At 40.4% G+C, this 23,683-nt stretch overlaps 1 protein-coding gene across 1 annotated transcript in view; it reads right to left on the bottom strand.

Moving 5' to 3' along the window:
- The window catches only part of LOC128018707 (membrane-associated guanylate kinase, WW and PDZ domain-containing protein 1-like), a 46,074-nt gene extending 22,920 nt beyond the window's left edge, over nucleotides 1–23,154 (bottom strand). The window contains exons 1-4 of the mRNA XM_052604416.1: nucleotides 22,840–23,154; nucleotides 16,697–16,986; nucleotides 14,389–14,505; nucleotides 8,149–8,268 (exon numbers count right to left, since the gene is read on the bottom strand). Of these exons, the coding sequence (XP_052460376.1) occupies nucleotides 8,149–8,268; nucleotides 14,389–14,505; nucleotides 16,697–16,976 (517 nt within the window). The 5' untranslated portion in view covers nucleotides 16,977–16,986; nucleotides 22,840–23,154. The remainder of the gene's footprint in view (nucleotides 1–8,148; nucleotides 8,269–14,388; nucleotides 14,506–16,696; nucleotides 16,987–22,839) is intronic.
- Between the last annotated feature and the right edge of the window lie 529 nt (nucleotides 23,155–23,683).

Here is a 23,683-nt window from a genome sequence, read left to right as displayed (position 1 = left end):
CGAGATCAGACGGAGACTGAAGGTTGAGAGTGGGTATATAAGGGTGAGCAGTGATGAAGGATAGCAGGTGACGGTGATGAGGATGAAGAGATGCAGGTGATGACAATTAATATTCAGGGGATGACGAGCGAGTGGGTGGAGGGAGTGATGATGATGGTGGTGGAATCCTGACAGTACCCCCTCCTCCCGAGGCGGCTCTTGACGCTTGAGAAGAGGGGCATTGGCGACGGCGAGGCCTACCACGACCTCTGGGGGCAGGACGATCAGGATGGTCTGCATGAAACTGGGTGAGGAGGGTTGGGTCCAGAATGTCTTCGCGGGGTACCCATGAGCGTTCCTCGGGGCCATAATCCTCCCAGTCGACTAGATATTCCAGCCGGGGGCCTCGTCGCCGCGAATCCATGATGTTGCGGACACGGTAGATAGGCTCCTCTTCTACTGGAACGGGAGGAGGAGGTAAGTCCCTAGGTCCTGGATCTGAGGGAGGAGAAGTGACAGGATCAATGAAGGGTTTTAACAAGGAGACGTGAAATGAGGGTGAAAACTTGTAATGAGGTGGGAGGTTGAGCCTGTAAGTGACTTCATTCAGCTGCCTCTGCACGGTAAATGGTCCGATGTATCGGGGACTCAGCTTACGGCAGGGCAGGCGAAGGCGGATGTCTCGGGTTGAAAGCCACACCTTCTGACCCGGTTGGTACTGGGGAGGGTCTGTCCGTCGACGATCGGCTTGGGTCTTGTGCCTTCGCACTGCCTGTTGGAGTCCCATACCCTCTCGCTCTGATGGAACCAATAGTCAACGGCTGGAACCTCCGAGGGCTCCCCAGACCAAGGGAATAGAGGAGGTTGAAAACCCAGGATACATTGAAAAGGAGTGAGCCCGGTGGTGGATTGCCTGAGAGAATTCTGGGCGTATTCAGCCCAGGGGAGGTAGCGGCTCCAGCTGTCCTGGTACTGGTGGCAATATGACCTGAGGTACCGTCCTATCTCCTGGATCTTCCGCTCAGTCTGGCCGTTCGTCTGAGGGTGGTATCCTGAGGATAGACTAACAGTTACCCCAAGTAGTCGGAAGAAGGCTTGCCATACCCGAGATATGAACTGCGGACCTCTATCCGATACTATATCTTCGGGAATTCCAAAATTTCTGAAAACATGGTGGAACAAAGCCTCCGCGGTCTCAAAGGCGGTAGGGAGTCCAGGTAAGGGGATCAGCTTGCAAGCCTTCGAGAACCGATCCACTGCTACTAGAATACAGGTGAAGTTGTTAGATTTAGGAAGGTCAGTCATGAAGTCTACACCTAGATGAGACCATGGACGACGGGGTATAGGAAGAGGTACGAGTTTACCCTCCGGGAGTTTTCTGGGAGTATTAGAGATGGCGCAGACTGAGCACCCTTGGACAAACCGGGAGACATCTTGGGAGATAGATGGCCACCAGTACCGTTGACTGAGGAGCGAGAGGGTACGCCTGCTACCTGGATGACCAGAGCCCGGAGCTGTATGAGCAGAGTCCAGAAGGGCGGTGCGGAATTGTTGAGGTACAAAGGTGAGCCCCTCTGGACCTCCCGGCGGAGCGGGATGGAGACGGTTTTCCTGGGATATCTGATCGTCTATGTCCCAGAGGATTGGACAGGCGAACACGGCTGGAGGGAGAATGGGTTCAGGGCGGTACTCCTCAGACGAGGAATGATGGAGGCGAGAGAGAGCGTCAGCTTTTCCATTCTTACAGCCGGGTCGGTAGGTAACAACGAAATCAAAACGGGTGAAGAAGAGAGCCCAGCGGGCCTGACGAGGATTGAGCCGCTTGGCTTCTTTGAGGTATTCCAGATTACGATGATCGGTGATTACTTGAAATTGGTGATTGGCTCCCTCCAGCCAATGCCTCCACTCTTCCAAGGCAAGCTTGATTGCAAGCAGTTCCCGATTTCCGATGTCATAGTTTCGCTCCACCGGGGACAGCTTCTTGGAGAAGAAGGCACATGGATGGAGTCTGGAAGGTTCACCCTGCCGCTGGGAGAGGACTGCTCCTACTCCAGTAGAAGACGCATCAACCTCGACGACAAATGGCAGATCTGGATCAGGATGGGCGAGGACGGGAGTGGTTGAAAAGGCGTCTTTTAATTGTTGGAAGGCTTGGCTGGCTTCGGGGGAGAAGGATAGAGACTTGGTCTGGCCCTTCAAAGAGGAGGTCAGAGGAGCACTGATAATGCTGTAGTTATGGATGAATCTCCTGTAAAAGTTGGCAAATCCGAGGAATCTTTGAAGCTCTTTCACTGTAGTGGGCTGCGGCCAGTTCCGGATGGTATCCACCTTCCTCTGGTCCATTTGCACACCATGCTGATTTATGATATAGCCCAAAAACTGTACCGACGTGGTGTGAAATTCACATTTCTCCAATTTCAGGAAAAAGTGATGGGCTCTCAATTTCTGCAGGACCAGAGTGACATGGCGTCTGTGTTCAGGAAGTGATGATGAATAGATGAGGATATCATCCAAGTAGACTACAACAAATCTATTGAGGTACTCTCGGAACACTTCATTCATATAATTCTGAAAGACTGCAGGGGCGTTGGATAGGCCGAACGGCATTACCCTGTACTCATAGTGGCCGGAAGGGGTGACGAAAGCAGTCTTCCACTCGTCACCCCGACGGATACGGATTAAGTTGTATGCACTGCGCAGATCCAACTTGGAGAATATACGGGCCCCACGTAGTTGTTCCAGGGCTGCTGGGACCAGAGGAAGGGGGTAGCGAAATTTGACCGTTTGGGAGTTGAGATGGCGGTAATCAATACACGGTCGCAAGCCTCCATCCTTCTTAGCCACGAAAAAGAAGCTGGAAGCGGCAGGTGAAACCGATGGTCGGATGAACTGCTGCTGAAGGGCTTCTTTCACATACTCCTCCATGGCCTTCTGTTCCGGGATGGAGAGAGGGTAGATACGGCCTTTAGGTAGAGTGGCTCCAGGTAGCAGGTCGATGGCGCAGTCCCATGGCCGATGGGGTGGTAACTTGGTCGCCAACTGCTTGCTGAACACATCCTGGAACCCCCTGTACTCAGCAGGAATCTCCACTTGATGCTGGACTTCTGGACTCTCAACTGAAGTCGAACAGACTGGGAGTTTGGGTTTGAGCACGGAGGACGAAGAAGAGGGAGAAGATAGGGCTTTCTTCTTGACTGGAGCTAGACAGGTATGTGTACAGTTTTCTCCCCAACGAAGAACCTCCCCGGATTTCCAGTCAATGGTGGGCTGATGTTGGATCAACCAGGGGCGTCCCAGGATGAGCTCAGCAGTAGACTCCTCCAGCACCAAGAATGAGATCTCTTCTGTGTGTAAACAGCCAATGCGGAGCGTTAATGTGGGAGAGACATGACTGATTCGACCTCGACCCAGCGGCTTTCCTTGGATGGTTTGAACTCTGAGCTCTTGAAGGCTGCGGTGCTTGCGGACGTTCAGTTTTTGGAGGAGCTGGGTTGAAATGAAGTTCCCCGCTGAACCGGAGTCGAGAAGGGCTTGCGCTGAGACACAGATATGCGGGGTTAGTAGATGAACCATGGTACGATTTAAAGATTCCACTTTAGGAGGGATCTGAATGGAGCTTACCGCAGAACGTTGAGGTCGAACAGGACAGGAGCAGATGAGGTGATTGTCGCTCCCGCAGTACAGACAGAGGTGAAGCTGGATACGACGCTGGCGCTCAGAAGGAGTGAGATGGGTGGAGTCCACTTGCATGGGCTCAGGTGCTGGAGGAGAAGCAATGGGAATCGAGGACGGAGGACTGACAGCGGTAGACGGATTGTCACAGGCAGATAAGCGTTGTGAAACTCGAATGGTCTTCTGAATGAGGTTCTCAATTCCCATGGAGTCATCATAAACAACCAATAGCTGACGGATGTTCGGATTCAGGCCGTGGCGGAAAGCGGTAATCAGGGCCGACTCGTTCCAGCCACAGGATGCCGCCAGGGTGCGAAACTGGAGGGCATACGTACTGACAGAGGAGTTTCCTTGACGGAGATTGTAAAGCTGATCGTGAACTGAGAGATCTGAAACCGCCTGGCCAAAGACTTCCTTAAAATGAGACATGAAACCTGACAGGGACTTTAACACTGGGGAGTCTGAATTCCAAAGAGATTGTGCCCACTGGAGAGCTCTGCCAGAGAGTAGAGAAATAATAAAGGCCACCCGGGCGGAATCATCGGTAAACTGATGCGCTTGCATTTGGAAATATAGTGAAACCTGAAGCAAAAAACCGCTGCAATCCTCCTCCTCACCACCGAACGGCGCTGGTCGGGCCATGGGACTCGCAGAGGCAGCCGGCGAAGTAGCGGGTGTTTGCGGAAGTTGATGTTGGCGTGCAGAGTGAAGGATTGCTTCAGGGATGGCGGAAGGGTTGTCCGGTAAAGAAGAGAAGATTGACTGGCGCACTGCTCGCACTAGTTCGGCAAACGGGTCTTGAGATGGATTTCCCCCAGGCTCCGTAGGATTCTGCATCTTTGGTCTGATCTTCTGTCACAAACGAGACAGGAGGCAGACAGGATGGACCGTATGTGAGTTTTATTAGCAGAATGCTCCGAACCAGACGGGAATATCAGAGTGAGAGCGAGTATGGACCAATATCAATACAACGGAACGATCTCTGATCACAGTAAGTGGAAGTGGAATCACCGAAGGAGGACTGAAGGCAGAAGAAGATTGGCCGATCTTTGAGGGTTCTCAGAAGATTCGCGGATTCTCAGGCGAGTGTTGAGATAGAGTCTGTAAGCCATGTAATGACGAGATCAGACGGAGACTGAAGGTTGAGAGTGGGTATATAAGGGTGAGCAGTGATGAAGGATAGCAGGTGACGGTGATGAGGATGAAGAGATGCAGGTGATGACAATTAATATTCAGGGGATGACGAGCGAGTGGGTGGAGGGAGTGATGATGATGGTGGTGGAATCCTGACAACATGATCAGTGTCATTAATTTGCTTATTTGATTACTGTCTTAGATTTTTTTAAATATTCAAAATCCTAAGCTTTCCTTATTTAAAATAGATCTTAAATTGATTGTTGGAAATGACTTTTCTAACATTTTATAAATTAATTTTTTTCTGCCCCTGACTTCTGCTGCCCTAGTTCACACTCCTTTAAACCCTTAATCACAGCTGTTATGGAACTAATAAACTAATAAACTCTTCTAGCAACCTCTAAACATCTACTTTAAATCTCCAAAATAAAACCACACAATATAAAAAATGTTCAGGTAGGGGGAAAAAATCTAATTTACACTATAAGACCACTAGGAGAGCACAATCTTTCATAGCTAAGAGATTTTACTCAGCTTTTTTTTTTTTTTTTACAACAGCTACATGTTTGGCATCTTCAGTGATATTTAATGCAGCATAACTCCCTCACTGCAGCTTATTTACAGCTGCAGAAAAAAATAAAAGAGAGAGAGAGCATGAATGGGGGTGGAGGGGTGATTAGAACCAGAGAAACTGAAATAAGGATTACACAGAAAAGCCTCTTTTCTCCTGTACAGAGTGATAGAAAATTAGGAGTGCGGTGTGGTTTCGGGCAGGAGAGATGACTCATGAGCTGTGGGGCATCACTTCTCAGGTGTTGAGATATACTTTTGTTATTAATAATTTGTAATTATAGGCATATTAGAACAAACAATGCCAGTTCTCACATTTATAGAGTTATTTCTAAGGGTCATTAAGGTTTTTTTTAAAGAAATTAATACTTTTATTCTGCAAGGATGCATTAAATTGATCAAAAGACAATAAAGGCATTTATAATGTTAAGAAAAATATTTCCATTTTAAATAAATGCTGTTCTTTAAAGTTTTTATTTATCAAAGAATCCTGGGGGGAAAAGTGCATCAGAAAAAATATAGAGAAGCACAACCGATTTCAGTGTTGATAATAATAAGAAATGCTTCTTGATCACAAAATCAGCATATTAGAATGATTTCTTATAAAATCATTTGACACTAAAGTTATTTGAGCTAATTCAACTTTGCCATCAGAAGAATAAATTACATTTTATAACATATTCAAATAGAAAACAGTTATTTTAAATCACAATATTATTGTTTTTGTATTGTATTTTTGATCCAATAAAGCCTCGGTGGGCATAAAAGCCCCAAACATTTGAACAGTAGTGTATATATAGTGAAGATTTTGGCAAGGTAAGGAAAATCTAAAGGACTACAAGTAAAAATTGTTGATACTGACATGGACCGTGATTGGACCATGATATTTACATCAATCATCAGCTCTTTTACTGTTTAAATTCCCCAAAACAGGTTTGCAAAAAAATCTTAAAACAAATTTTATGTGGGATCGAGATGGACATAATAGGTGAACATCTTTCTTTCCTTTTTTTTATATAAATAAAAGTGGTGCAACAGCATCAAAAACACGAGTCAGCGGAAACATATTCATTAATCCAAGAGCTGCATCTTTGAAGGATGTCATAATGTGAATCTGCAGCTGTGTGTAAGACCCTTAAAGGGGGAGTGAAATGCTCGTTTTCACTCAATATCCTGTTAATCTTGAGTACATATAGAGTAGTACTGCATCCTTCATAAATCCAAAAAGTCTTTAGTTTTATTATATTCATAAGAGAAAGATAGTCTGTACCGATATTTCCCGGAAAAACACGACCGACTGGAGGCGTGACGTGTGGGCGGAGCTAAAGAATCACGAGCGCGAATAGGCTTTTGCGTTGAGAGCGTTTGGAAGCTGTGACATTACCGTGAGGGAAAACCCATCATCCAAAATAAACCATGGCTTACAGTCAGATTCAGCCGTTTATTTATGATCCAGAATCAGATCCAGAGGCTGAAACTGAACGAAAGCAGCAGCAGCAACGACTCGCTCCGAGCGGGGCTCGAACCCGGGTCTCCGGCATCGGAGGGTACGCACTAACAAGGAGGCAGAGATATTTGAAGCAGTTTTACTCACCGCCTGCGGTTCCAACACACGATCGTGACCCTTTTTCGTTGGGATTGCATCATCCTTAAGAAATAAACGATACGCAAATCCGTCGTCAAACTGGGCCTTGTGAACAAGCATCTTCGAAATGCAGGGAACAAACAAAAACACTTGCACAACTCCTTTGATGCTCTGTAAAAATAAACTCCATCAACTGGTCCCTTAATGCTGTTTTTTTTTTTTTTGGTAATCTGTGCAGGGTTGTCTTGCCCTGGCAACCAAAAACACACTTCTTTTGTGACTTTTCGCGACGCTCTCGCTCTGATCAGTGAAAGTCTGTGCTGCTCAGCCTCGCTATACGGGAGCGCGCGCTCTTCCGGCAGAAGTGCCTCAGGACCCATATAAGGAAATTCCGCTCCATCTAACGTCACACAGAGCCATACTCGAAAAAAACTTTCCGAAACTTGTGACAAACCGGAAGGAGTATTTTGGGAACAAAAATACTCCTTCAAATGTACAACTTAATTTTTGAAACTTTGCCCATTTTTAGCATGGGAATCCAACTCTTTAACAGTGTAAAAAACTCAGTATGCATGAAATACCATTTCACCCCCCCTTTAATAAAGACATCAGCAGGCTCAACCATCAGTCTGCATCCCATGCTTGTCCTCTCTGCATTAGGGCTCTTTTTCAGCTCTTTCTGCTGATAATGTTGGAGGACAGAACCGAGCCAGCACGACACTTTTCTCTGCAGCCTGGAGGGTGCTTCTCTTGATTCTGATTGGCTTGACCATTTGGATCTCTGACGTTACGCCCTGACCCTCACAATGTGTTCACGAGGACACACAAAACTCAAATGCACGTGCAAACAAACTCAGTTGAACAGTAAGCAATTCCTATATCCAAAACAAGGCTTGTCTGTTCCTCATATTTGTATGTGAATATGAATATGATTTTTTTGTTAAATCTGTGGAATAGAATTGAATAGAATTGAAAAAAATATATAAAAATCAGCCTAAATATTTAATAAACAAATATGAAGAACTCAATCATTTTGACTCCAAAGACTCCAAAACTTTTTAAAGGCCCCCTAGCCCTAGTTTTGTTCTAAAAACATATTTTAATCTACCATGTGTACAGGTTTTAAGAGATGAATGCTATTCAGGGACCCCTTAGTGGCCCCCAATCCTCTGGTTGTGAAACAATTGTTTGGCATTATGGATTCTGACCTTTAAACTTCCCACTTTCCAGCAGGGCTCCAGACTCTTCCAGGGAGAAGAATTCCTCAATGGACACAAAGTTATAATCCACCCCTGAGATCTCTCCATCCCGTGGTTGCCTGGTCGTACCTGGGTCAAAGCAGGGTGAGCAAAACATAAGAATATAATTAGAAAAAAATTGCATTTGCCTTTTGGTTAACTTACCAAAAGAGATGTATGAATAGGTTAAAATAGACAACAAGCCATTGAAATGGAGAACGTAAAGTTAGAAAGGCCAGTAGTGCTACAAACACACAGGGAATTTTAAAAGATCATTATTTTTTCATAAACTTGCATCTAACCTTTGCTAAAAATCGAATGCATTTTTAAAAAACAAACAAACAAAAAAAAATGTCCTGATGACATCACCATGAGGCTAGTTGCTTTAATGCATTTGATGTTTGGATCTACAGGACCACAGAAAACAGAGACACAGCTGAATTGCCTTGATATGGTAAAGGATGGAGTTTAATGTTTGAGTGAGTGCCAAATGAAGTTAAAATCAATTAATGTAACAGTGTTTACACACTAACTATATATTAAACAAACTGTTTGTGTGTCTGTTTGTTTATGAATTTGGCGATGTGAGGCGACGCCTGATTATGATTTCTAACACTTCAGACTTGCTCTATAATCCCACGGTGATGAGATTATACAACTTCCTCTCAGTTTTCCATTTCAAATGAAAGCTGAGAAAACTGGATTTTCCTGAGGTAGATTAGCAGTGCATCCCGAATTTAAGATAAGCTGATCACTGCATCTCTCCGGTGTTGCGGAAAAGATACAGCAGGAAACCTGCACACTTTGATCAATCGAACTTGCCAACATAACAAATGGTTCTGAAGCAAAAGTCTCTAAGGAAGTATGTGGTTTATGAGGTAATGCGCCTATCAATGGATACAACACATAGTTATTCAACATCAAGCAAGATTGTAATGACTTAAAAGCCATCAGCGACTATACACAATACATCATCCATTAATATCAAAACACTGCATTGTCCCAAGGTATTATCAGTGGTGTCAAAAGTACTGGCATTCATTACTCAAGTAGAAGTATAGATACTAGGGTTTAAAAAGACTTTTGTAGAAGTTGAAGTATCAACTCAAGCTTTTTACTCAAGTAAAAGTGTAAAAGTACTGGTTTAAAAAACTACTTAAAGTATAAAAGTAAAAGTAATGTAAGGGGAAAAAAATGCCATTAAGAACAAAAGCTTAGGCCGCACCACAGGGGCCTATTGTGCACTACCCCACCGCCTCAAAAAACATTTTTCTAAAGGCCATAGGCCATAATGACTATAATGTTATATTAAAATGTTCATGTTTAAAAATTTGGGATGCACTAGGCTTCCTGTTTCAGCCGCATATATGAAAATACAAAAATGGTGTGCACATCCCAAACACCCAATTAGGACACAGGTGCAAGACAACTAAATGATATAGACAAATAAAGAAGTGAAGTCTGAACACTGAAAACTACTGCTCCAGAGGAATTTAATCAAGCAACGTTTCGACCTTCAGGTCTTCATCAGCCGCATATATGCCCATTTAAAATGAACGCACTTTAGTACAATCCAAATACATTAAAGGACTAGAGATATGATGACTAGTTGCCAATAAGTATTGTTATGGTGCAAAAAGTCAAACTTCAGAGGCTTGTCATCAATAACTTTTAATGGAATGTTTATGTACATCCAAGCTTAGCTGCAGGACTCTGTGAGGGCAATGGACAAGAACATTGGTGCAGGCTTAGTAACAATTACTCTTGTATCGTTGTCTATTTACAGTAAACATTATAGTGCTGTCAAAATGAATGATTAATCCAAGTGATTGATCAAAAACTAAAACTGAAAAAGAAATCATAATCCTGATACTTTCTTGATTGATAGCTTCTTGTATTTGGTACATACGTCTGCTATGTCCAGTGTTCGGGGGGTAACGAGTTACAAAGTTGGTATAGCCTACTTATCACAACATTGTCAATCGCATCGTCAATCGAAAACGCTAATTTATTAAAACGTCTCGCTACCGAACTACCTACAGTAGATTAATTTGTCGAGGATGAAGAAAAAGCACTCATTTGGTAAATGAGCCAGTGAGAAATAATAACTTTTAAGTAGGGTCCAGTGTCTTTTCAATACTTTTAAAATGGTACCGGAAACTAAACGGTGCCTGAACCGATACTTTAAAAAAAAGAACCACAAAAAAACTATGGATAACTTTAAAGAACATTACAAATATTTAAAATAAATCCATAGCTTGTTGTGCAAGTTGTGCTTCCCTTAATCTAAGGCTAATAACTATATTTCACAATCTGTGTCATTATTTAATACAAAACCACACATAATGTTTCTGCTGTATCTCTGTCATTCACTCTGATATAAAAGTTAACATGAGTGCTGTCTGTCACTGTCTTAAATCAGTTCTGTGAATTACTGTATGGTCATTCTTTATAAAGTAGCAACAATGTCGTTTTTAAAATACAGTACTGTGCAAAAGTCTTATGGAAAAATTAGTATTTTCTCCCCAAAAAGGGTTTTAAGCCAGTTATTTATATCTTTTGCTGTAGTGTGTCAGTAGGAAATATCAGTTTGCCATTAATTTTAATAATAATCTAGTGCGATTTTGAATGCACAAGCAGTCTGACAACGGCAAAATTAATGTTTGGAAATGTAAACTGATATTTTATACTGACACACTATATACAATATATAAATAACTGTCCGAACACCATTCTTTTAAGTGAAAATACTAACGTGCCTAAGACTTTTTTGCACAGTAGTGTATGTATAAAGTACGTATGATTAAATTAAGTATATTTAAATAAGTGTAATTAAAGTATGTGTTCGTTCATATGTGTTAAGGGTTAGATTTTCGCTGGAGGAAACGACTGTGGTGTGATAAGCGAAAACTTTACAGATGAGAAACCGACTGCTACCTCGTGACCTTTTGTAAACTGTATTTATGACAAAGAACTGCACAGATATGGATATTCTAACAATCTATCGATAAACATACCTTGTGTCCTCTGTTTGTTTAAGTGCGCATGCGCTGCTCCGTTCGCGGTCTGCGCCTCTGCGGATTGAAGAGCGCGCTCAAAGACGGGAGGAGACCGGTCTGACGCTGGTTTCATGTGAAATTTAAGCGGACTGACTCTGAGATACCGGTTCCATACCCAACCCTACTTTTAAGAAATATATTTTTTGATAAACGAACCCAAAACTGTCTATGTCCTGGCTGGACTGTGATGTGATCTGTGTCACGTGCAGGTGCGATGGATCGCGTACAGACCAATATCTGGATAGGTTTTTTTTTTGTTTTTTTTTGAATGATGACAAGCCGGAATGAAAACAAGCCGAAATTAAATAGCAGTAACGAAGCTATTTTTAAAATGTAAGGAGTAGAAAGTACAGATACTTGCCTGAAAATGTAAGGAGTAGAAGTAAAAAGTCGTCTGAAAAATAATCACTCAAGTAAAGTATAGATACCCCAAATTTCTACTTAAGTACAGTAACGAAGTATTTGTACTTCGTTACTTGACATCTCTGGGTATTATACAGCCCGAATATGACAAGACAGCCCATGCAAAAAGCATATGAGCACACTCGAACCCTAGACAGTACATTCACTATGAAATGAATCTCTAATGAATGTGTAGATTGAGACATTACGGATTTTTGACATTGAGGGCTTTTAACACGTGACATTTCAGAGTTAAGCTGGACATTTAAAAGGAAAAAAAGGAACTGATTGGATTATGAAAACCAGGCGTAATTTTTCAGAAAAGAGCCAGGTGGTTTGGGTTTGAAATATAGTTATCTATGTTGTCAGCTGGAATGGACAGTTATTACATCTTGATGAAAGATTACAAGGAAACTTTTTTTTTTATCTTTGGGAATAACATTTTCTGATGAATTACACAAAATAAGACCAGGAACATGTTTTAGAAAGGCAAATAATGCTGACTTTATGTTGTCTCTAAAAGCCCCAATGCAACACCATGATAAACATTTAGCATGATGTTCAGCAGCTGCTTAAACATCTCTGTGTTCTTATATACTGACACACCTGTGCTATTTTATCTTGAAAGAACAGAAAAGAGGAGCATCTTACAGTTCACAGTCTTCTAACTGCCTGCAATCAATTCAGAGAAGTGGCAGTAAAATTAGCTGCTTTATGGTGTCAAAATAATGATGGGATAAATAAACGTGTTATTAAGGAAAGCCGTTTTATTTCAACTAGACAGGCTATGTAACTGAACCGACAGATTAAAAACATTATGTGAATGGATGCACAAAAATGATTGTGCTTATGTGTACATTAGCAAGCATGCGTGAATGGGTCTGTGTTTGGGTGCTGACACGTTTATGCGTATATGTGTGCACAGGAGCGCTGAAAGGCACAGCAGGGTACCTCAGGCTGCAGACAAAGATAAATTGTGCAGCTTTGGAATTCAAGAGCAGGAAATAGGTGAAATTTGAATCATGCAGGATGGATTAAATGCATCAGCTGTGATGGTGAACGGGTGCCTGATGTTTTAAAGGGGCCAGCAGGAGTTATACATTAATAAATGCATGCAATCTTTTCTGAATATAGTTGCAGTTTTGTGGCCAAGGCAAAATATGAAACAGTGCTATTCACAATGAGTGCACTGCTGTGACATTTGATGACAGTTTCCATGGCAATGGTTAAAGTGCATCACATTACCTCAAAGTGACTGAACCTTTGTTTCCACGTGAGGTTTGACGTGATTGTAAATTGGATTTGTTTACAGTCTCTGTGAGCATTAAAGCATGAGATTGCATGCATGCTTTTGCTGGCTGATGTATTTCGGTATGTTTCTCATCTGTGTTTTCATTGCAGCTGTTCTACTTTAGGGGTCTTCATCCTTTTTCAGGCCAAGAAGCCCTTGGTGGATAGAGGGAAGCACATTGTATTATACATATTGTATAATCTTGTGTACCCAGACATTTGACTAAACATGAGGTCAGGTCCATTTTGCATAGTACAATTAATTGAAATAATGGAGTGGGGTCTTTATGAATAGTTTTAGTTAGACTAGTTCTAAAGTACTAGAAAAATAGCAAACAAATAAATACATAATAAGAGTTTTGCTTGTGCAATAATTAATGCAAAAAAAATCTTGCTCACTCATTTCACGTTTTTATTTCCTAAATAGGAAGAGAAAAATCAAAATTTTCACAAGCCTAATCCAAAGCACTTATGTAGACACTTGACACTTGTGTCCCTGAGCAAGAAGCTTAACCCCTAGGAGGCGTGTGACTTCTGACATATATAGCAATTGTAAGTTGCTTTGGATAAAAGCATCAGCTAAATGAATAAGTTCAGTTTATTAAATAAGTAGTCAATATTGTGATATATTTTAAACACAGTATTGTCTGTTTTTGATTAGAACCAGTGATTCAAAGGCTTGTTCATAAAGAGATCTATTTACTTCATTTCTGAAGTAATAAGCCGTTTGAATAAATTGAATCTAATGAATGACTCAATTGCGGCATCCCAATGTGCCTATTTATGCTATGCCCTTAAAGTATGTACTCTTCTGGTGAAGAAAAAGGACAAACTTTTGAATGTGTAGTAGAAGAGTAGGCAAGCTTTGGGACATACTATAACGTTATACAATTGCGTCTTTAATTGTCCGCTCTGTCCCATAATTATATGCATCCTGTCACTGTCATTGAGTACTGAAGTACTGAAGGGGAGTACTTTTGTCTTGAAAAAGCATTAGACAGTTGTGGCGAGTGGGGCGGGGCCGAGAGGCGTGGGAACGAGGAGTGAGGCCAGGTGTAGTGATTGGAGATGACCTGCGCCCCACCGCCAGTATCGAGTCCCACGTAGGAGATGGAAGGATATAAAACTGGAGCGACTATAGTGAAGGACGAGAGAGGACCAGGCCTGGGACATTATTTTATGTGTTTGCTTTTTATTTGTGGGCGTCAGTCGCCGTGAGGGGCTGACGCGCTGTTTGGTTTATTTTTGAATTATTAAAGTATTTTGATTGTGCGCCGGTTCCCGCCTCCTTCTTCCCGATGAATAGGAAGTTTTTATATTACAACAGTCAACAAATGGACTTACATTTTTTTACAGTTGGACATTTAACACACATTTTCATCTTTTTTCTCCAAAATTAATTTGACATCCTGTGTTAAAGAGCCTGTATTACTAAATAATGCAGGTGTGGGTCACTCACAGGGCACAGCGCGCAGGTAGAGGTTCTCTCGTATGACCTGTTGGAGTTGGCTGTCCATGGATCCGGGTGTAAAACACTTGCTCAGGTAAAGTCTGAGATCCTTACAGAGAGTTGAGCCTACAGATTACAAACAGAACACATGAGCAGGAATGAGATGGGGAGACCTGAAACCACTTTTTAATAACAGCACTGTTTCGCCAAACTCACAAACAGAACACTGCTGTCTCCATGGAAATATGAGAAAAAAAGTGAAACTGTCAAAGACGCTGTCCTAAAAATAAATTATAATACACCTTAAAAGTGATGAGGGTAAAATGCTCTCTCATGCTGAATTCAGTCCTAATGCCACTCACGCATGCTGAGACTGCACTGCAACTGCAGAAGTCTCTAAGGTCAGTGTGCTGTTGTCACAAACAAGCACTGTGGAGCACCTAACAAGACCTATCCGCCCCGTTTGGCTTCTCTGTATTGATTTTTGCACTTAATATAATCCGGTGGTCCTTTCTGCACACAATCACAACACACAGACTCCTCAAGGACACATGGAAAAGGTATCCACTTATCTATTCATTTTTTTAAGTGCATTATGACCTTAGATGACAGAGAGCTTCCTTTCATGCAGTACATTGATGGTCTTTATAAATTATGTATGGGGATTGCCCGCACTGTTACTCGCCGATGCCGGGCTCCACCCCAGTGCTGACAGCGATCAATTGGGCTGACCAGGGCAGAGAGTTCCGCAGAGGTGTGGGATATCACATCCACTTAACGTCTGATGCTGAACTGTAGGAAGGTGGACACTTGGAGTAGATATTGCATAACAGGATACTTTTTTTACATGCTGTTATTAAAAAGAGTCCTGTGTAATTTGAGAGAGTAAGACTATTCTGAGTTTCTGTCTGAACCACAACAGTGAAAAGTAACAGAACATTTTGTCAGAAAGTTCGTTTTTAATTACACCAAAATCTCTTTAGACCAAAAGCCAGTTAATTAAACATAATATACAGAGGAGAATAGATGGATTGTGGAAGTTCAGAAACATCGGACAAACCCGTAAACTTTGTAATTGGTTAAAACTTTGCTTCCTGTCAAGCTACTGTCTTATCTAAAGAAAAGGCATAAAACGTTAAAAAAAAAATTCTGTGATTGCACAGCTGAATTAGCAGCCATTACTCCAGTCTTCAGTGTCACAAGGTCTCTTAGAAATAATGTCTATTATGCTGCTTTCATGCTCACAAAACATTTCTTATTATCAATATGAAAAACAGGATTTTTGATTAATAGAATGTTCAAAAGAACATCTTTTATTAGAAACCCTTTATAACTTTATAAATGGCCTTTCTGTAAAATAAATTCTTACTGGCCCCACACGTTGAAACTCTAGTGTATCTTCAAATTCAGTAGGAATAAAAAAGTATACTTTTTCACTCGTTTCTAATTTTGTTATTTCCATAAATAACTACACTATTTCCAAAATGTATACAGTTTCTAAACCAAGCAGAAAAGTTGCTATGCTCAACCATTCAATCCTTAAAACATCTAAAACCTTTTAGTGATAGTTTTGATGTAATAATAAATACAATCATTTTAAGAACCATTGTTTGTTATACAAATGATGCTGTATCTCACAAAATTAGTGTAATTTGACATTCTTGTTAGTTCACCACATGTTGACAAACCTGAGAGAGTGAATGCCTTTATTAAGCATTAATTTATGGCATTAAGAACAACTAAAAATTCTTAACACTTCCTTGTGTAGAAGCTAGACATGAATATGGTAAATCAAATCCCCATGGAGCATCTTGAACTGACGTATTCAGGCAGGTTAGATTAGGATAATACAATCCTCAGGCAGAATGACACTAACGGGTGACATGTCACACTGTGATCTACTCGGGGCTGTATATTGTCAGTAGGTAGAAAGCTCTTACACAACCCAAGTATTTCATTTAATAAGTGCAACAAAATGCACATAGAACCTCCCAAAATAACATAATGTGGCGTGTAGCAGCCTTGTTAGAAAAGATCTGGGCTGGTCATGAAAAGGTCACAGGTTCAACCCCATGCAGATGTGACCCATTAACTGCAAAGTTACCTCCGTTTTCATTTTTAGGGAAATTATGACAGTATTTCCATTTAAAATGTAGTTGATCTAATTCTACTCTGCAAATTGTATCTTGTTCAAAAGAATATTCAAGAATTCTTCTTTTTGCATTAACCTTCTCTTATCCAATGCAAAGTAGTTCCCCTATTTACAGTACCCAATCTCCCGCACCAGTCAATTTGCTCTTATTGGTAAATAAAGTACCTGGTAATACTGTTTTGATCCGAATGGGATGCGGACATGAGTTCAGAACCCCTCTCACATCTCCCAAGGTCAATCCGAGGACAGGTGTACTGCCGATCTCTAGGATGATGTCACCAACAGTGGCTCCACCCCCAGGTGCTGCTGTAACAAATGGGAACTCTCCATAATCTGCACCACCTCCAATGGCCACACCAAGCTCTCCCGAGGCTCCGCCCAGAGGGACGAAGCTCTCCTGCACTTTCGAGCGCCAGTGCAGCTTTTTAACAGTGGCCTTAGACATATTGACAGCGCTGAAAGAAAAAAAAGAAGAGGAAAATATGTTAACAACATATTCAATTTGTGACTGCAAAAATGAAAAGGAGATTTCCCTGCCGAAAAATACCTAAACCCTCCTAAAATGGTTTATTGGGCTTAGATGAATTCCCAGTTTGGTTGGGATGGTCTGTTAATTTTAGACACTTTTCAGCTAGTCAGACTGTGAGACCAGCTGTTTACCCTGTTAAACCAACCGAAGACCAGCTTGGACAGGTTAGAAGACTACCTTAAACTAGATTAGGGTTTTTTGAAGGGTTACCTACAAATCAGGGTCTTTGTACAAAATATTTATTAAAAATATTCAGGGTAACCCAACCTAATTAATTTTCAAAGTAGGTTATGAATAGAATACTAATAATTTTGGATAATTTTGGATCAGCCTCAAAAACTGTTACTGTTTATATGTGTGTGTGTGTGTGTGTGTTTGTGACATATCAGGACACAACTTTGTATAATGACATGGGTATGAAACAGGTATTACAAGGAGAGGGTGACTTATGAGGACATAACCCATGTCCCCATTTTTCAAAACGCTTATAAACCAAAAAAAAGTTTTTTTTGAGGAAGTAAAAATGCACAAAGTTTCCTGTGAGGGTCAGGGTTAGGTGTAGGGTTGGTGTAGGGCCATAGAATATACAGTTTGTACAGTATAAAAACTATTACACCTATGGGATGAACCCACTTTTCACAAAAACAAACATATGTGTGTGTGTGAAACTTATCAAGGACATATTAAATGTATTAAAGGTGACAGCAAATGCATCAATTTCAAAATAAATACTGTTCTTTTGAACTGTCTATTCAATAAAGAATGCGTCAAAAAGCTTCCATGAATTCTGAAGGATAGTGTAACACTGAAGACTGGGAGTAATGGCTGCTATCACAGTTACAAATTACATTTTAAAATATACTGAAAACTTTCATTTAAAACAAGTCTCTCATGCTCATCAAGTTTGCATTTTTTTTTTACTTGATGAGCATTAAGAGACTTTAAAAAAATCTAACCAATGCCAAACAATTGAACAGTAGTCACTGTATATTAAGTGAACAAAACAACTGAATGTGGCTTTTTAGGTGTAGTTTTGAAGACATTGCCCACTTTAACTATAACAAAAAGGATAAGATCAAACACAAAGTCAAACACATTCATAATGAGCATGTATGTCCCATGACTCTTCTAACAGGCACAAAATGAGAGGCAAGGGCCTTCACTAACACATTCATGTGAGTCCCAATGGTATTCCACAAGCTAAACACATGATACGTGTCTTCAAATTGAAACAAAACAAGCAAACAGATGGCCAAACCACAGTGGGGGCCGGGGGTGATTCCATCCACAAGCACAATTTACGCAGGCTCATTAAAAATGCATAGATTTATTTCAGGTGTCAACAAATCTACTACCAAATATGTACACGTTTTTGCCTGCAAAATCATCTGGGCTTTCTACTAAAGATGGTGAAGTAAAAAAAAAAAAAAAAAAACAACGAATCAGTATCTCAGAGGATCTGCCAAATTACTCATCAGGTTTGGCTGCAGAAGGCCCTCTTTCTCTTTCTCTTTCTCTTTCTCTTTCTCTTTCTCTTTCTCTTTCTCTTTCTCTGCATGCGTGTCCCTGCTGCTTAGACCTATAGCAACTCATATAGTCTATACTGAATTGAATCAAAAGCGAAAGACACTAGAACACAAGTAACAACAAACAAAAATCATCTGAAAATTTGATAACACACTTCAATGTTTCACATAACAATTCTGCAGTGCAAAGATCACACACTAGTTGAAGCATCATCTGATATACATCAGCAAGGGAGTCTTTAAATGGACAATAGTCACAATACCAACAGAGTTACATAGTTACAGCAACACCCTTGCAGTAAACTCAGGGAGGAGAGGAGAGGAGCATTCTGGCACTTTTCCATTACTTCACAAAGAGAGAGAAAGTTATTACTCTAGGTTGTACAGTCTCTGCCTGGAGCTGTGGAGAAATAGCAGAGCGAGTCCCCTTAAAAACCAAAAGCAAAAAGTGGCATGAGCACTTCAGATGCCCGTTATCAAAGTCCATCCAACCTGCCGCTGTGTGTTCGCACCTCACTTGAGCACACACACACAGTGTGTACAGTTTGCCAGTAAACCTCTCATGCAGGTAAAATAAGACTCAGAATTTAGAATACATGATTAATATATAAATTAGCTTTAAATGTGCATCTGGATCTTGTCTACCACTTTGTTTGCTATGTTCCTGGCATCCCTCTGGGATGATGTTTCATGTTTTTCTTTACTGTTGAATGACATCTGTGTATTTTATCAAAATCCAAAGCTCTTTCAATCTCTGATTAAATCCTGCTTGCATCCTCTACATCACATATGCATGCTGAGTCTTCATGGGCTGCTGAGATGTTGAGAATAATTGATTAAGTACTTTGGAAAGGTGCCCAAAACTGCCACCCAATCCTACTTATGAATAAAGAACTTATAACCCCAAACAAAAGACCTGTTTTTGTTTTTCATACCGTTCAAGAACATCAAGAAATCTTCGATATGGTGACTATGTAACATGACTATTTGTAACCATGGACCACAAAACCTTTTAATTACTTAAGTTGCTGGGGTATATTTTTAGAAATAGCCAAAAAACAGTGTATGGGTTTTCTTTAATGCCAAAAATCATTAGGATATTAAGTAAAGATCATATTCCATGAAGATATTTTGTAAATTTCCTACTTTAAATATATCAAAACCTAATTTTTGATTAGTAATATGCATTGCTAAGTACTTCATTTGGACAATTTAAAGGCGATTTTCTCAGTATTTAGATTTTTTTGCACACTCAGATTCCAGACTTTCTAATAGTTGCATCTTAGCCAAATATTGTCAGATCCTAACAAACCATCAATGGAAAGATTATTTATTCAGCTTTCAGATGGTGTATAAATCTCAATTTCGAAAAAACATTGTGGTCCAGGGTCACATTTTACAATTATTCATTCAGCAGAGCAGACGCTTTCATCCGAAGTGACTTAACTGCCAGTCAAAATTATCTTATGTTTGCTTAGGCTGCATTTATTTGATCAAAAAATTTTTTTCAAAAACAAAAATACTAAGCAGCAGAAACATTTTTCAACATTTATAACAATAAGAAATGTTTTTGAGCATTAAATTAACATATTTGAATGATTTCTGAAGGGTCATGTGGCACTAAAGACTGGGGAAATAACTGCTCAAAATTCAGCTTTGCCATCAAAGGATTAAATCACATTTTAATTAAAATATATTCTAATAATTGTATTAATATTTCATTCTATTACTTTTTTTTCATATTTTGGACATGTAGACACAAAGCCAGGTTTTAAAAGTTTTAAGTATAAGCTGGATAAACTACAGCAGAGCGAAAGTGGAATGTAGAAAACTCTTCCCTTACGTTTTATTTTTTAAATGTGACTTCAGACCTACTGTATTCTCATTAACTCTGAGGGAGTCTGTGGCACCAAAGAAGAAGTGCGGAAAGAAGATAAATCTGGCTGGATCTTCAGGTGAGTCGAAGAACATGCTCAAATCGAGAACAGGTTTAGCTGAAAACTAAAGGTCCAGATGTCACTGGACCAAGAAGAGAGATTTTTGTGGATGTCACTGAGCTGGGATATTTGGGTGCTGAGATCCGCAGCTTGTTTGTCATTTTGTCTACATCTAATGCAGCAACTCTTAATGTCAATTATTTGTTCAGGCTGCAAGACTGAAAATCAGAGAAGAATGAAATTCAATTTCTACCCCATGTTTCCTGCCTGAAGCAAAAGATTATGGGATGTCTTGATCTTAATGTATTGTAGAACTGAACATTTACTTGATCTCCCAAATTAGAGAAACCCTCTGCTCTGGAAAAAAATCCTTCTTGGTTTGCTCATCTTATTTAGTCTTCCAGGCTTGTCTGTTGGCTGGTTTCAGACTGGTTTGGAGCACTTTACATCTGGTCAGGGCCTGTTAAAACCAGCTCAATACAGCATAACAGTTCAGGCTGGTTTAAGCGGGATTTTTTTTAGAAAGATCAGCTTGGCATAGACAGAAAATGTTTTCAGAAGTTATTTCCAATGGAAAAGGTACAGCCAAATAAAAATCAGAACCCAATAATATTGAATGACTCGGAAACATGTTTAAAATCTCTCTGTGGCATCACATTGCAAATCACTGCTGTGTAGAGAGCCCCAGGTACTGTACATCAGTCTGCTGTTATGTGCTGAACCATTAAAGCGTCCAGAGCGATTGAGAGCCACGGGATTCGTTTTTTTCTCCACATCAGCAGTCAAGGTTCCACAATAAAAACAAACATTCAGGAACTCAGAACAAACCTCTTCAGTTAAAAAAGGTCACTCTAGGCGTGATTCTGACATGATTCAAGTCACATTAGTTTAGGACTACAATTCCCAAAATCAAATGGAACAATTTCAACTACTCCTCCGCTTTTATAACCAGATTACGCCACTGAAATTGTGTGGGTGTGTGTTTGTGTGTATATGCTATGTAGTTATATTATAATTATTATTATATTTTTTAAATAATATTTTCATTTACAATAGTTTTTCATCATATTTTCCATTTTAATTTTTGTTTTGTGTTTCATTTTATTATTATTTATTAATATTATAAATTATTATTATTATTTGTTTTAGTGTGTGTTATCACTTAAACATCAAATATGTAGTACATATTAAATAATAAAGTATTATTATATTTTATTTCAGTCAATGTTTATTTTATTTTTTTTTATTTTAATTTAAAAATGGTTTTATGGTTTTAGATTTATTATAATCATCCTCTAAGACATGGATTACCTTCTTTAGAGTCATGTGACTTTATTTTATTTTAGAATTATATTCTGTTCCTTTCTTATTCACATTTTCTTGCATAACTGTATCTTTATATAAAGTATTTTCTTTTATCTTGTCTATGGTCTACATAAATATTATTTGTCTATTTTTTTTGTCTATGTACTGGAAGCTTCAAGTCCATTTTGTGTGTGTGTGTGTGTGTAGAATAAATCTTATTCTAATTCTGTTTAACAATGGATTGTTTGCTGAATGACACATGCCCTGCCAAATTCCCTCAAAGATACTCAGCGGAAAAACACATGTAACTACCAATCCTCATAAAAAGCCTGAGTAAAACACACTGATATGCATATAAGTGTGGCCATAAACGCTGTGGAGGGTTATACTAGTGTCGAGTGGGGCTGTATGCTGCTAGCCAATGACTGCAATGGTCATTATTTACCAGCAGAGTGGACTATGAATCCCACATCTCATCTCACATCAGTGCAAACCCACAGCACGGAGACTCGCGACTCGTCTGGCACATTTTCTCAGCACCTGCTCGCTCTCCCATTACACACTCTACACTTTATTTGTCTCACACACATATACAGATAAACACGCATATTCATTTAAACCTGACAGGTTTACGTTGTCTCCAAACAGGAGTGCTCGAGGGCCGCTGTTTTACTACGTGGACCAACAGTTCACTCACGCGCTCGCGCTAATGTACTGCTATTGTTGTCTGAAAGGCGCTTTCACGCGAAAATATTTTACTAAAGATAGAAACGAGCAGCACATGCCGACTCGAAATGAATCGTGGTAGAACATGTGGTAGAGATAGTTGACAAACAAAGCAGCTGACAAGAGCCCGCGCGGCGTTAGATGCTGCAGAGGCAAAGTGGCTCTCCTGGCATCAGTCACCACTAAGGACATAATGGAATTCGCGCGGTACAGAAATTAATGGATAAAAGCATATGGCAGTAGTATCGGATGGTCAGCCAAGCAATGCGATGGTCTGTGACATACCTTCATAATTCCAGCCTTCCCCCCGCGACGTCTTGCCTTATGGCTGTAATCCTTTACAATTTATCTATCAATATTGATTGCCTATTGGAGTCGCAGGTGACTGCAGATATGCTGTGTTGGAAGAGCACTACGGTTTCAGGTCCATAGCTCTTCGCTGCTGAGGATGAACTGGTCGGAGAGGGAGGACAGTGTAGCATTACAGTCCCGCGCAGAAGCCTCGTGCCCTTAGGGCCGCTCAGCTAATTGAACATGGGTCAAAATTACGCTGCATTTAGTACAGCTCTTTCTTTGCAGGTTTGGCAATAAGGAAGCGATGATAAGCCAGCCAAGCAGAGAGGAGGAGGAGAAGGCAGGGACGTGGAGGAAACTGTGAAACAGGGACGGATCGGACCGCCTATCGGTGGAGGTTGATTGGACAGCGCCGCGCGACAGTAGGAACACATGAACGCGCCGTGACTCCTTACCCAAATACTGTACTTCAATCAAGAAGATGTATTTGAATAGATAATGAATAGGACTACACGCCTCTCATTAAGCATGCGAACGTTCTGATCAAAGACACGAAGAAAGTATGGGATACCCTATAAAATATATTTCTTTTGGTGACACTATGAAAATCGCTCATCTGAGATGTCAACAAGTGCAAATTAATTCACGGACGAATGAATTTAAATAAAAACACTATTTGTGCATTTTCATTCTTGGCCACACAGTCATTTTTAAAACAAGAAAACGTATAGGCTATTTTTAACCTCGTGTTTGGCTAGTTTAAGGCAGCAAGGCTATGCAGTCATGTATTTCTGATTTTATTTTTTGTCAAAAAGCGGCAACGTATGCTATTTAC

The sequence above is a fragment of the Carassius gibelio genome, chromosome A8, assembly GCF_023724105.1.
Source record: "Carassius gibelio isolate Cgi1373 ecotype wild population from Czech Republic chromosome A8, carGib1.2-hapl.c, whole genome shotgun sequence".
NCBI lineage: Eukaryota > Metazoa > Chordata > Actinopteri > Cypriniformes > Cyprinidae > Carassius > Carassius gibelio.
Note: the sequence above shows the minus strand (reverse complement) of the source record. Positions and strands in the feature narration are given on the sequence as shown.